This window comes from Lepisma saccharinum, chromosome 19 (assembly GCF_977018435.1).
Source record: "Lepisma saccharinum chromosome 19, izLepSacc3.1, whole genome shotgun sequence".
Taxonomy (NCBI): domain Eukaryota; kingdom Metazoa; phylum Arthropoda; class Insecta; order Zygentoma; family Lepismatidae; genus Lepisma; species Lepisma saccharinum.
In genome coordinates this window covers 32,475,182-32,491,231 of record NC_139247.1, presented here as the reverse complement: position 1 = coordinate 32,491,231, position 16,050 = coordinate 32,475,182, and the positions used below count along the sequence as shown (strand labels likewise).

Genomic DNA, 16,050 nt, shown 5'->3' with positions numbered 1-16,050 from the left:
TATACAATTTACCAAGAACTGATCTGATACCTGCCATGAAGAATATGAATAGTTGTTAATTAAAATATCACCACCTGTTTTGCCTTAAGAGAAAATAATCTAAGTACAGTTGAACGTCGTTTATCCGCACACTCAAAAAAGCAACAGATACAGGACTGTACTTTAGGCATGTACTGTACGTATATTACAAGTGTTTTCTCATTTTCCCATGTCTTTTGTTTTCTTGTACTGTATACGTATGTAGTACTGTGTACTGTTTGTATAAAATAAACCTGTACTGTACGTGCTTTTCTCTGTTAAATAAACACATGTTTGATTATCCGCAAAAATTGTTATCTACATAACCTTCGGTTTCAATTAATGCGAATAAACGATGTTCTGCTGTCTTTAGAAATGGAACAGGCTAAACCAAGGCATGTGAATTCCATATTATTATGGAAATATCAGATTAGTAAAATTATGAACTCTTTTCCTGATACACCAACATTGGCCAATCCCAATAGAATACTAAATCAGTGGTTCTCACCTTTGTGAGCCTGCAGCCCAGTAATTTTGTTTTTTTAAAAGTCAATGCCCTGATCCCAACAATTTTACTTGTAAATAACGTTCTATTTTTTAAACTTTTATGCGTTAATTGATGTGTGCCTTTCAAATGTATTATTAATAAATAAATTAGTTTGATTATGTGTAGGCTTGTTGAAAAATACACAATTTTGTTTTAATTATTTGACGACGGGATCTAATGGAATCTTCTAGTTTCCTCTGACCAATATCATTAAATTAATTTGGTAAGTGCTTATATTCATTGGCATGTTTAATTTCAGACACTGAAAAATTCCAATTAATCAGAATATTTTCACTTCAATATATTTGTTAATGAAGATTGACCATAGTGCTTGTCCGCGAACCTTCAAATTTGGAGGCAGGAAGCAATGCACCCTGGTTAGATCGTGTGATCACTCACCACCAATGTCACGAAAGCATTTTCTGTTATTGCTGGTGATACCCTTCTGGCTCTAACTCAAGGAAGCCCAATCATAAAAAAAACAAATTTGGAGGCTGCACAGGAGACAGTACTCTCTCGGTGGCTTTATTTCTCAACGGTGCTGGCGAGAAAGAATGTACTGTTATTGCTGGTGAGCAGCGATCTAAAAAAAATATTTGCAAATGGTGGTAGGCTCGTGCTGTAAGTTGCAAACTTCAGGAGATCCTCTCGCGGCTCAGTAGAATTGATGCCAGGCCTGATACCGGGCCGGGTTGAGAAACTCTTTACTAAATAACCTGCTCCATCACTACCATATACAGCTTAACACCTTCAAAAGTTCTTTTGTTTTGGCATTACTCACTGGATACATGGATCAATCAAATTTCATTGAAAATCATCGAGCCTGGAGCTAAAAAAAATACAATTTGTTATAACTAGACCTCGGATTTTTAGGATCTAAAAAGTGTGTTTTTAGGTTCGTAAAATAGGCTCTAAAATCCTAAAATAGGTTCTAAAAACCCTTAAATAGGTTCTAAAAATCCTAAAATAGGCTGTGAAAATCCTAAAATAGGTTCTAAAAACCCCAAAATAGGTTTTAAAAATTTTAAAATAGGTCCTAAAAATCTAAAGTTAGGCTCGAAAAATCCTGAAGTAAGTTCAAAAACTTAAAATAGTTCAAAATTCCTGAAAAATGCTGATTAGGTATAGTCACCAGCAATGAAAATGGGACACCTATATCCTGAAATACGCATGTGGCAGAACTTACCCTTGGAAATTTGCTATTAAAATCCACTCTTCACCTATAGTTAGGCAACAATATTTTTTCATGTTATCCACAGTCAAACTCTGCAATTTTGTCTGTGAGGATGATCTTATATGCTGAAAATAATCTTTCAACAAAAACATAGTCAGTGGTGCAAACTTCAATGCCGAAATGTTAGTTTGCAAGGCGTAAATGCCACAAAGCATCAAAGTGATGCGAAAGTGAGCAAGACCACACAGATCAGACTACTTTGGATTGTACAGGTTAACAGTGGCACCAGACATTTTAATTTGTTTAGAGCTTTGAAAAATCACCATGGACTTAGAGGAAGGGAAATCGACAGAGAGTACATTTAAAACACGTTCGTCATTGATTTTTTTCATTACCAAACAAAGCAAATGCCTCTGTGTGACATAAAAATCCTGAAAAACCTTTAAAAATATATAAAAACCTACAAATAGGCTTCATTTAGGCACATAAACCTAAAATAGGTTCTAACAAGCAAAATAGGTTTTTTAGGCACTATTAAACTTCATCAGTTGTTGCATTTTTTAACGAAATGCTGACATAACTTATTATTTCTTAGATAACTTTAAAGGAAAAAATAGGTTAAAAACCTAAAATCCGAGGTCTAGTTATAACTTTTAAGCCACGTTACTTCAGATTTTTAATGTATTTTTTTTTATATTTTCACTGTATTTCTTATCTTTTACTTTTTCTACCAGTTCCTTTGCAAATAGAGGCCTGGGGCTGCAGTCCCCCATGACCCCACCCATTAAATCTGGGCCTGAAAAACTGCATGTTGCTCAAAAACCTGGCACCAACATCATTTATGCATTTCATGCTTGTTCAGATAAAAATTTATATGATGGATGAGATATGAATAAACCCTGTACATGGAAGTAGGTCACCACTGTTCCTTGAGCTTTTTGAGTCTGAATTCTTTTCCATACTTCTCTCTGCAATCACCAATTGTGTTCATAATGTTTTCCACTTTCCAGTCTTCTTCATTTAATGCCTCCTGAAGTAAAAAGGGCCCTTGCTTCACCCTTTGCAGTTCTCGAACATGTGCACAACTTCCTAAAACTGTATTTTAAAAATTCAAACTTATTATTGAGAAATAGTTCTATGTTTTGTAAATATGTACATTAATAGATTTCAGAACATATTGTGTATGTAAATTCTCTAAAGCCCATCTACCAGTGGCGTGCCCAAGGGGGTTGGGATTGGTGGGGGTTATAACCTCCCCCCTCTTTCGGCCAAGTATTACTAAGAAAAGGAACATCAAATGGAGGAAAAGTTGGCAAAATGAGGACTGACTACTAAAGAATATATACCTAACCCCCTCCTTTCAAAAATCCTGGGCACGCCACTGCCATCTACTATACCAGGATAATATTATTTTGATTCCTGATTTTTCAAATAAGTTTCCAGACCAACCTGAAATATTTGATCGTACATTAATGCTGTCTAGACTACATTTGTTTGGCTGGAAATATGAAAACAATCGCAACAGTAACATCATATTTTTAAGAATTTCTTTTACATACCAACATGTTTCTTTCATATAAAAAATCCATATTCATTAAAAGCTTAACAATTATATTTAATGTTCCCTAATTAATTAATTTTGTGTTAATGTTTAATTTTTTGGGGAGCGTGTGTGTAATTTCATAACTTTACCATGACTTATTTTTCCATGGTCTTCAGGACAATAAGAATGCTGCAAGGTGAGTCACTTAAAATTACCACCGGAAATTTTTCTTCAACAATAATAAATATTGAAAAATTACTTTTACAGACATAAAGTTATGAGAGGGGCTAATGAAATCAGTGAATACAATAAGTTCAACTACATAAGAAAGTACACTTTTCAAAACAAACTTACGTTTTTTTTAATGGAAACTCCATATTATTTTTAGTGCAATTGAAAGTAGGAAAAAATACATTATAAACGGCCTTTGTTACATTGTAATTATGTCAAGTAGTTCTCAAATAATTGTAACGTGAAGTTGACGCTTGAAACAAACATCTCAGAAGTTGATTTGTGTGTCATAACAAACATGTTTCCCATTTTGACTGTAAATTGGTACAGTCAAAAGGGAAAACATGTTTGTTACAACATAAGAATGAATAGTTAAAAGGGGAAACATGTTTGTAAAGACACACAAATGACGTCAAAGGTGGAAACATGTTTGTTACGACACATGAATGATATCAAAGGGGGGCGCATGTTTGTCAAGACACACTAATCAACTTCTGAGATGTTTGTTTCAAGCGTCAACTACATGTTACAATTACTTGAGAACTACTCGACGTATTTCAATGTAACAAACGCCATTCTTAGTGTATTCTTTCCTACTTTCAATTGCACTTAAAATAATATGGGGTTTCCATTTAAAAAAATGTAAGTTTATGTTGAAAATCATACTTCCTAACGTAGTTGTATGTATTGTATCCACTAATTTCATGAGCCCCTCTCATAACTTTATGTTTGTGAAAGTAGTTTTTCAATATTTATTGTTGATTCTGAAATATTTCCGGTGGTACTTTTAGGTGACTCACCCTGTATATCTACTGGGGATATAGTGAAACTGATTTCTAATGTTGGCTGAAATTGGAACTTCGGAATCAGTAAAGATCTGATATTTAAATTGATTTTGATACTCAATTTGACATTTTAATAAAATAAGGCATAGTGTTTATATTTAATGTAATATGATTATGAATTTTTTAACTTCTATTTTCTTGAGATGTTTTCAAATCTCTCGCACTCTATTCCTATCTTGTATAAGTGAATAATTGGTTCTGTATCAATGTACTGTTATACAGGTTCTGGTATTGTTTTGAAACAAACATTTCATAAATACCATTACAAATGATATAAGAGGCTTGTCAGGAAAGTAAAGATACAAACGAAATATAAGATATACAAGAAATGTATTGCACGCAACTAAAGCTACACTGGATACACTGGTACAGAGGCTATTTCTCCACATAAGTGCCACCATTGTCCAAACATTTGTTCAAACGTGGAACAAGTTTCTGTATCCAAAAATCTTGCAAATCCTCCGCCTGCATCTGGAACCAAGTTTGACTTCTTCCCTGACCTCATCGTTGTTGTCAAAGTGTTTTCCACCAAGATGTTTCTTTAGGTACAGGAACAGCTGGTAGTCGCTGGGTGCGAGGTCGGGGCTGTATGGTGGATGTTCAAGGACTTTCCATTGAAAATGTGCAAGCAGATCCTTGGTGACATTCGCTGAATGGGGCCGGGCGTTGTCATGAATAAAGCGGATTCCACGTGACAACATGCCCCTCCGTTTGTTTTGAATTGCACGTCGAAGATGTTTCAAAGTCTGGCAGTATGTTTCAGCACTATTTCTCGATGGATCTCCGATGGACACTTTCCTTGTGCCTGCAAAAACCTGATCACGGCGTGCACTTCACACCTTGGCGGGATTCGGTATTGTCGCTGCCATTTCCAATGTCTGTTCCTCGCACAAGACTCAGCGCAGCACTGACGACTCACTCCCAATCCTCGTCGTATGGATCAAGGTTACTGCCAGTGTTGCTAAATTTGGTACACATTTTCCCCCGAGCGTGCAAACGTGTTTGTATCTTTACTTTCCTGACAAGCCTCGTAATTGCGATATTTTGTACAAACTCTCATAGAATTGTGCAATCAGTGAAAGTATAAATAATTTTATTATGTTTGAAAAGTTTCATGTTTCCATGATGCAGATTATTTTCGAAGGCTCACTGCCTTCACTCACTCAGGCTACGGCATCTGGAATGGAGATGGTAGTGCATTTTCTAGGTTTTTTTTTCTTTTGTGGTCTGGGATTTTTTGAAGAATGGGATGCTAGGTTGGGTGTGCCTGTCTATTGTCTAGGTTCAGTGCTGGTTTCTGTTTGATGATGGCATGGGTTTCTTTGATAGTGTTTTCTATAATGGAGCCAGTTGGGTGAAGTATCGATGTAGAGGAGACAGGCCCGCACCTAGAATTGATCTCCAGGGGGGCTCACGGGTGATCAGGGGAGGCTTTGTAAACCAAATCCATTTTTCAAAAGTTTAACAGTATTAAATGAAGGTAAATTATGTGTGTGGAAAAGGGGGGGGGGGTGTTATTAAGTTGTATAAAATTTAGAAATATTATACAATACTATATTTTTTCTATATGTTTTAAAACATCGCTTGAAGTGTTAATTGACTGCTGCTGAAATCATCCCTTACTACACACTATATACTGTTTTTGATGATACAGATTTATATCACAAGAAAAAATGCACAATATTCAATCATAGTGCCTACAGTACATTCCAACTCCGGTCGTAGCAATGAAACTCTCCTTCGTTCCCAAAACTTGGGAGCTGTTAACCTTTGATGCAGATGTGGAGGGAATGTGAATGATGATGTCAAAGTCACAGATTTCTATCTAAACAGGAGGTCGCAACAAGGGCAGCGAAGGTTCAGATAAAGAAGCTTTCCTGTGAAAGAACTTTCTAGAACCTGGAGAAGAGAATCTTCTAAATACTTGCCGCTACTTAGACTTCTTCTTATAAATAAAATGAATGAATGTATTAGCTGTCGTTCATGATCTGTGAATTTATCCTTCACCAAAGTTGTGAGCAAGTAATATCTGCTGTCTACATTTTCACTCTTCACTGCAAACAAATTATACAACATAGTTTTAATGTCAAGGGGGCTGATGGCAGCACCAGGAGGGGCTGACGAAAGTTCCGGGGGGGGGGGGGCAGCCCCCCTGACCCCTGCCTGGCTACGGGCCTGGTGTGTGGAGTGGAGGTGTTGAGAAAGGCCTGATCCTAGTGGCATCTTTTACATGTTCCTCGATCCGTTCTTGAACAGTGAAGATGGTTCTGCCAATCTAGCTGTCGTGGCATTGGCATGTGGCCTTGTAGACACCAGGGGATGCAAGTTTGGGTACGTATTATCTCTAGAAATTGGGTAGGAATCTTGCAATTTGGGATATAGCTTTGTGTGTCAGTCTGATGTTAATGCGTTTGAAATTAATCAGGAAAAACTATCCAATCTGCAATGCGGAAACACGAAACTTTACGTATGTAATACATTAGCTGCATTTACCGCATCCATCATGAATAAATAATGTTACTCATAAGTCTGTTACAGAATGAATTTGTGCTATCTCTGAGAATTTTAAAATTTGAACTCAAAGCAAGGAAGGAAAATCCATACAGTGCAAAGGGAGGGGGGGATAGAGTCCCACACATTCCATAACCATATTATAAATGTAATTTTATTTTAATTTGTGCTTCCTTCTGTGAAGCTACAGTCTTGCTGCTATGTTGCCAACTTATGTATATTGTAGGGAGAGGGCAATTGCAGCTCTCACCCAATACTGAAAGTTTAGTTCTCAATGAAATGTACTTGTGTCGAGAAAGCACTTCCTTGGAATGCGTTTACTTTCATAAGAGCAGAAAATTCCATGGCTTTAAATGCAAGTATGTACATATACATTTTTAACTGAAAAAAGAGAAAACATAAGAAACTGCATATCACAACCAGTGAAGGTTACTTCAGAATATCTGAGTATCATAAATAAATGGACAGCAGGTAAAGTAGCTTACAAAAGCATGTCATTTGCTTGTTGTTCCGAAACAATTATTTGTTAAATAAGCAGAGGCAGTCTTAGAGATCTGCAATGCACCATTCCCATGCCAAAAGTAAAGTGTAATGGATCACTCGAGACCTCCAGTTGAAATCGTTTCCCTCAAATAAAGATCTTTTTGACCTATCATTCAAAATTTTATATCAATGGATGATATTCGGTGAACAACTTCCCCCACAATTCATTGCGCCATATTCTGAGCAAAGAGATCAAATCCTGTGACGAAAACATGCCGGGTAAACATTGTGCATATGGTCTTGGCCGAAGTGATTCAAGGAATGATTATTGTGTACTTTTTACCTTTTCCGAAGCCCTACAGAAAACATGAAATGTGGTTAAATGTAAATTTCCTCGCTGTAAGAAGGCTTCTCACATGCTTTCCTTAGCACATGTGAATCTGTTTGATTTCTTCCCAGAGGACACTGCATGATGATTGATGATGTAGATTGATCAATAAGTTCAATTCTACCCCATCAAAATTAGGTCCATAAAACCAAACACTATATTAACAAATATTCATGCAATATAGAATGAACTTTACCTTTTCCTAAGTCATTTACAAGGCTACGCACATAAAATCCACCTCCACTTGAAACAGCAAGCTTGAAGTATGGTGGGGAGAATTCCAAGCAACTTATGCTGTAGCAGACTACCTCTCGACTCTTCAGGTCAACTGGTTTGCCCTCTCTGCAAGGAATTATAAATAAGCAAAATGCACAAAATCAAAATTAAACAAGCTAACTAGCGAAGCAATGACACAGTAAAAAGAGTCTAAAAACTTAGTGACAAAAATCTGTATGCCTCAATTGTACTATACAACTCTGTGGTGAGAGATGCATCAAGGTATTTAAAAACAAAATAATACATGGTAAAAGACAATTCACACAGGTTATACAGGAGAGTAATGAAATATTGCGATGGCACTGTTGCTTCAACAGTAAAGTCAGTGGTGTAGTCATGCCAGGATGCACCAGGGAACCACCATGGTACTTTTTTTATGTAAACAAGTTGCACCCTGGCTCACAAAATGACAGTAAATACAGTGGAACCTCGATTTCATGTTCCTGGATATTACATTTTCCTGCAATAAAAATTCAGTCTTGATGGTCCCAACATATAAAAATGTTATAAAATTTACCTCGATTTTACATTTTTCCGCAGTTTAAATTTTATCAGCTTGGTTCGCTGAAAAATGTAAAATCGAGGTTTCACTGTATTTAGTTTTTTTTAAAAAAATGTTGTGTGTCTATCTAAACAAAACCTAATGTAGCACAATGACTTCTTTGTTGTGTAACAACATAATTATTATTTTATTGGGAGACACTTCGAGACGAAGCTCAAGAATTGAGAGGGTAGTCTGGAATAGAGTTGGGCAATATATCGTAACAGGTTCCCCTGATTAGAGAAATGTAGCAAGCCAGAAGCAATAACCTCCTTCGTCGGCTGTTACTCTCTCAAGCATTGAAAGAATGCTAGGTCAGTATTAAATCAATCCTCCTGGTTGATTGGAATTAAGTTGCTGATCAACTGGTTTGGTTTGAGTTGCTGTTTTAAGTCCACTTTATGCACAGTAAGACTAATCAAGACTGGACCTACAGTTTAAAGTGGGATCTGAACCACTTGTGCCTCCACCGGGTATCGAACCCGGGACCCCTTGATTACAAGGCAAAGACATGGGGGAGGCCGCTGATCAACTGGTATTAGGGAGCAATAACCAGGTGGTGGAAGAAAGGATAAGTCAGAGTGTAACGGGTGACGTGGGGTCTTTTGCTTTGGATTGAGAAACGAGGAACGAGAAACATCGGGGAGCTTGAGCGAGTCTGCATAACACAATTTTAAGAGTCTTCTCCAAGGAACTATTCATCATCAAATAGACAGGTAACATCCTTCTCTAACCATGTTGATCTAAACTAGAAGATATAAACCCAAATTCTAAGTGTTGTGCCATTTCCATGTGTGAAAAGTAACCTCTCGCCCATTATCCAGGCGATATCAACTAGATGATATATCGTCATGATATTTTGGCAATATATATTGTGTCGGCGATATATTGTCACGATATTTGGTGATATATATTGTTATTTTCTTGTAGTTTACGGTTATTACAAGCATAAGAAAAAAGTTTTTCGTTGTGACGTTTCAGGAGAACACACGCTCCCTTCATCAGACATTTATTTTCATTTTGACTAAAGATACAGTTATAACAATGGTTAGCAATTTTTTTAAACAAAAAGAATAATATGTTATATAATGGATGTTCTCAATGTTACATTGTTGTAATATAGCAACTTAACTGTGAAAAGAAGCAGTCTGTTTTATTTTTATTTCAGATAAAAAAAATTTGATCACATTATTTTTTTTATTTAAAATTATGAATCCCAAATATCATCAGGTAATTCAAAATCATCATTGTTTTCACAAAGTCTCTTGATGTTTTCTGTTACATTAAATTTTAAAGATGGTGGCTTACTCCATTTGTGAAAAAGAAAACTCCATACTGGATCTATGTTACCATTTTCATTATTTAATTTATTCCAGTGTTCTTCTGCAATGAACGAAGCTTCCCAGACAATCAACTTTATGTTTCCCGTCAATCTTTTGAAAACCCTTCTATTTTTAATCAAATGCTTCTCTTCGATGATGTGAGCTGACAAAACTTTTCTTGGGTTTAGATTTATAATGTCCAAATCGTGTTTGTGCCATCTTATTGCCATTTTCCTTGCTGTTTGTCCTACATAATCCTTTGAACATGAACAACTTATATTATATATTCCTGTGGTTTCCACATCTGGTAGAGAGTTTCTAATTTTGAATTCATTAAATGTACATTCCAAACTTCTTGGTGATCTAAAAACAATTTTGAAATTAAAACTTCTAAACCTGTTGGCAATTTTATGTGAAAATCCCTTGTGGAATGGAATGCACACACATTTCTTTTCAACAGATTTTTCATCTTTGTCTGTATTTCTAGTTTCCTTTAGTTTTCTTGCGACTTGTTTTTTGATTTGATTTATTCTGTTAGTGTGAAAGCCATTTTCTTTTGCTATATTAAAAAGCCTTTCTTCTTCTTTTTTGATATTCTTATTATTAGAACATAGTCTTTGTGCTCTGAGGAAAAAATTCAAAATATATTATCCATTGTTATATGCGAATCTTCTGAATTGGCATGGATGTATTTTTCCCCTGCTATTTTTTTCCAATGGACTGACGTTTGAATTGTTGAGTCAGTTGTCTTAATTTGCAGATCAAGGATAGAAATTACATTGTTATTCATGGGTTCGCAAGTGAATTTTATGCGACGATGTGATTCATTTAACGATTTAAATATGTCCATGATGGTGTTCTAATTTTTAGCATTCAGTGTTAAAAATGCATATGAAGTGAAACAGAAACTAAAAAATATTGTTTGGAATAATGAGTATCGTATTGCAAGTTTTGATGTTGAAAATGTATATCCTAATGTCCCAATAGAAGGTGCCACAGATGCATTACACAGATGGCTTATTAAGATGAAGGTTAACCCAGTAGAATCATGGGAAATGGTTCGATGGTTTACTGTATGTGCAAATTACAATTACTTTATATTTGATGGCAAAATCTATCAGCAAAGTAATGGTCTATCAATGGGAAACCCAGTATCCAGAATCATGTCCAGCATTTTCCTTCATTACATAGAATCTCCAATTGTTAATGAGATAGGTGCGGATATCATACTCTACATCAGATATGTAGATGATGTGCTAATTATTGCTAAAAATGAGAACATCATGATGATTCTGTCTTAAGTAAAAATGTCATAACTAGACTTCGAATTTTTAGGTTGCAAAAAGTATGCTTTTAGGTTCCTAACATCATGAAGTAGGTTGCAAAAAACTTTAAAAAAAATGGTTCAAAATTACTGAAAAATACTGATCAGATACAACCGTTAAAAACAAAATTTGGAAAGAACCGAAGAAATTTTAAGATATGTGTAACAATCAAATATTAATTTTCTAACCAAATTTTCATTTGTATACATAATTTTCAAAATTACCAAAAATTATTGTAATACTATACTTGTGCTGTTAGCAAAAGTTACTTGTTGATATGAAAAAGGAATTACGTATTCACTGCACAATATCAGGGTGGCTACTCACTGGGAATTCCTTGAATTCAGGGAATTATGCATGAATTATCTGGAACTTTCTTGATTACGTAAATTTGAGTTTGAAAATCTTACACAATTAACTATTGCTTGGGGATTAGTGTATGCTGTAACATTTGTAATTCGAGTCTGAGTATGGGAAATGTCAAATGTAAATCTCGCACCTTAAATTAAATATTTTAAATATATATATATATATATATATATATACCGTTTAATTGAATTGAATCAGAATTTTTGGCTATATTGGAGTCACATAGGGCACACACTGTTAATACAGTACCAATTTATAAATCTAGGAGATAATTCTATGTTATTGGAAACAGTAATCTCCTGAAACACATTAATGTTAGTGAATGCAAAGTATCAACTGAAACACATCCTATACCATTCTCTCACACAATAGGAAATTTAAGACATACCCTGGATCAGCAACATAACTGGTCTGAGCATGTTATAAAACAATATGAGAAAGAATATTTGATGGTAAAATCCTTGTTGACTTTATTCACCTAAAAAAACAACAACTTAGGTCCAGTCTTTAATAAAAATCTATTTTTACTACTGTGATGTTTACAGGCCATGATTTTTTTTAAAAAAAGTAGAAAAATGCTTCCAAGCAAAATACAGAACGTCTAAAATGCATGTATGAAGTATGTACGAGGTGCATTCTAAAAAAAGTGATTGCATGCTCATAACTGCCTCCTTACATAATTGTGCAGGACGGTGTTACTGTATTTCTTCATAATAGTCTCCGGCTGAGTATAGCACCTGTTGCCAAATTTCTGGCAATTTCATCACGCCCTCGGCAGAATTGTTTTTCCATGTATCACTGAGGGACTGCCCTAAGGCTTGCATTGTTATTGATGGTCTTGAAGCGATGTCCTTGTAGGGGGATCTTGTAGTTCCGAAGCACGTCATACTCGCAAGAACTCATGTCCAGACTATAGGGAGATGCTTTAGCACTTCCCAACCCCACTGTCCAAGCAGTTGCCCAACTGAATATGAAAAATTGCACCTTAGAGTTGTGGTGCAGCACAATCAGATGTCTCGCCAGAAGAGTTGGTGCTTTCCAACAAATAGTTGGGCAAAGATGATTTTCCAGAAAGTTACTGCAATATTCACTGTTCATGGTAACTCCCTTCAGTACTGTGTGACAAAGAAAAAACAACTTTTTAGTCGTAGGCAAATCACTTTAATCCTGCTGGGTGCTTGTTCGAACTTTCACGGCCTTGATGAATCAGTATGGCGAACTACTTAACCACTGTGTAGAATTTTCAGTGAAAAATGCATGCTCGACCAGGGCTCAAACCCAGGTCTCTGGCATACCGTGCAACCACTCTACCACTGAGCTACCAAGCTGACTTGGCTTCACCTGATTTTTCAATGCTGCTGTTTTACCTGTGTGGAATTATCTCTGCTAGTGCTACCACAATGGGATCTGTTGCCTTTGAAACACTGTAGACATCGATGTGGTTCAAAGTGAAGTGCCTCATCACCACAAGCCTAATAACATTTCTTTCATGTGCAACTTAAATTTTGATTAACGCAATCTGTTCTTTTCATGAGAGTATTATTTTAGGACACACCACTCATTATGGCTAGTCAGCACAGAGCTGCCACCACATGTCAATTTGTGGAACTACAATATGTCATGTGTAGAGGCGGAAACAAAGCCATTATCTGAATCCATGAACAAATTTTTGCTACCAGTGATAAACTAACTAACTCCCTAGCCTTCTTAAACCCAAAGGTTCATGACTGCAGCAACACAGGCCTTCCATCTTTCCCTATCTTGAGCAAGTTCTATATACTCTTTTCCATCCCTACCGATTTCCCTTAGGTCCATCTCAACGTTGTCCCTCCATCTTCGTCTTGGCCTTCCTACAGGTCTCTTACCATCAGGTTTCCCAACAAGAATCCTGTAAACTCCTCTTTCCTCTCCCATTCGTGCCACATGGCCAGCCCACCTAAGTCTTCTTGATTTAATTATTCTAATAATATCTGGACATGAATACAAATTATGTAGTTCTAAATTATGTAACCTTCTCCACTCACCTGTCTCCTCATCCCTTTTAGGTCCAAAGATTTTCCTAAGGATCTTATTTTCAAATACTCTCAATTTATGTTCCTCTTTCAATGTAAGGGACCAAGTTTCACATCCATATAATACTACAGGCAAAATTACTGTTTTGTATATTTTAACTTTTAGTTACTTAGATATTAAACGAAAAGACAAAAGTTTATGAAGAGAGAAGTAACATGCATTTCCTGAATTAAGGCTACTTTTTAATTCCTCTTTAATATAATTTTCATTTGTTAATATTACTCCTAAGTATTTGAATTTGGAAACTGGTTCAAACGAGTTGTTATCAATAATTAGATTTTGATTATTACCTAACACTTGGTTTCGGCCTGTAAGCATATATTTAGTTTTCTCTTTGTTAACTTCCAAACCTATCTCTTTAGCAGTTTTGAAAAATATTTTAGCATTATTCTTAATTGTATTCACATCATCCCCTAGTAAGTCTACATCATCTGCATATGCTAACAACTGAGTCACACCATTTAATTTTAGTCCTTCTTTAGTTTCTTTTGCCTTCCTAACAGCATATTCTAAGGCAAAATTAAAGAGCAATGGAGATAATGCATCTCCTTGTTTTAACCCATCATGAATTGTAAATTTGTCAGACATATTAATACCCACACGAATTTTACTTTCTGTTTCACTGGTGCATATTTTTATCATACTAACAAGCTTCTTAGGTATTCCAAACTCGACTAATATATTATATAATTTATCTCTTTTGACCGAATCATATGGTTTTTTGAAATCAATGAATAGCTGATGGACATTTTGATTATATTCCCACTTTTTTTCAAGTGTCTGTCTAATGTGAAAAATTTGATCTGTAGTTGATCTGTTACGTTTAAATCCACATTGATAATCACCTATAATTTCATTAGCGTATGGGGTAAGTCTTGTTTAAAGAATGTTAGATAATATTTTGTATGTTGTTGAGAGTAGAGAAATTCCACGGTAATTATTGCAGTTCATTTTATCACCTTTTTTAAACACAGGAACAATTATGGATTCTTTCCACTGTTGAGGGATTTCTTCTTTATTCCATATTAAACAAATTAATTTATGAATTTGACATATTAACGAATTTCCACCATATTTAATTAACTCAGCTGGTATTAAATCAATGCCAGGTGCTTTGTTATTCTTTAGCCTTTTAATAGCATCCTTAACTTCAGTCAAGTTAGGTTCTGGAACTAAACAGTGAACATATTGTTCAGTAATAACTTTTTTTGAATTGATTCTTGTATATTGGTTTAAAAATTACAAAAATGTTTTCCCTGTGTTTAATCAGCACAAATTACTCAACAATGTAAGACAGACGGAACTTCACATGATGTATACTACACAAAAACAACCCAAATTATCTTACTTTGAAGCTTAAATTTAGGAGTAAAATGTACTCATACACCACCAGAAATGCTACAAATCATATTCATCAACTTCACCCCAGAATGAAATTACTTGAATTAAACTGAAACATTCAATAGCTCCAATAAAAAAAATTGCAAATCCATAATTTGGTAAGCAGAAAGACCTATGAAATGCAACATATATTTTTTCAATTTGATGGCACTGTACATCATTCAAGTCACCCTAATCAGAAACTACATTACACACAAAGATAAACTTTTCACATTAAATAAAAAATATATCAACTACTAGTCTATGTGTTTGGCTGTTCTTCCTCCACCCCCCCCCCCTTTTTCTGCAAAATGGTAAACATCGCCACCATCGAACCAGTATCTGTATTTAATCATGAGCCACCCATCCCTGCTCGAGGTCTAGTTGCTGAGAAGTTGGGCATTTGAGAAGTGCAAATGAGTTACTGTTCTTATCCCTGCGGTCTGTCCCTGGGTTCAATTTTAAAAAAGTGCCATCTCTGGCACAAATCTTACCATGGCCGTAAGGTTCATAATTGTGGGACATCTTGTAGGTGTGTTTCAACACAAAGCAATTTGCCATTGGAATGAATTCTGTGGAATGTTTTTTTACTTTTGGTGATAGAAATAAAAGAAGCACATACTTCCCTTTTTTTTTATTTATTATTTAAGATATTTTTTTCATGTTGTTAGAATGCAGGAAGAGTGTGTCATACTGCTAGACTTTGAGTAATGCAGATAGTAACACTGTCAACTTACCTGTGGGGATTTGCATTTTGTAAATGGGAATTCTCATCTGCCAAGAAATGTTGTCAGCACTGAACATGAATTATGCTGTGGTACTTTCAGGGTAAAAAATGGCACCAAACATTCACCTTGAAAAGTACGAAATTTATCTCGAAAATGATGCATTGTACACAAAAGGTGAAGATGACTAAAATGAAAGAGCAGAAAATTTGCTAAATTATGTTCTTGCTTGGTAAAGCTACCATAAATATTCATTGCATTACAAAGCTTCAAAAAATGTATTTAATTTTTAGAATTAG

At 35.3% G+C, this 16,050-nt stretch overlaps 1 protein-coding gene across 1 annotated transcript in view; it reads right to left on the bottom strand.

The window, feature by feature from the left end:
* Positions 1 to 2,507: 2,507 nt before the first annotated feature.
* LOC146002819 (pseudouridylate synthase TRUB1-like) overlaps positions 2,508 to 16,050 on the bottom strand; it is a 43,141-nt gene continuing 29,598 nt past the window's right edge. The window contains exons 6-7 of the mRNA XM_083140783.1: positions 7,937 to 8,082; positions 2,508 to 2,834 (exon numbers count right to left, since the gene is read on the bottom strand). Coding sequence (XP_082996909.1) covers positions 2,656 to 2,834; positions 7,937 to 8,082 — 325 coding nt within the window. The 3' untranslated portion in view covers positions 2,508 to 2,655. The remainder of the gene's footprint in view (positions 2,835 to 7,936; positions 8,083 to 16,050) is intronic.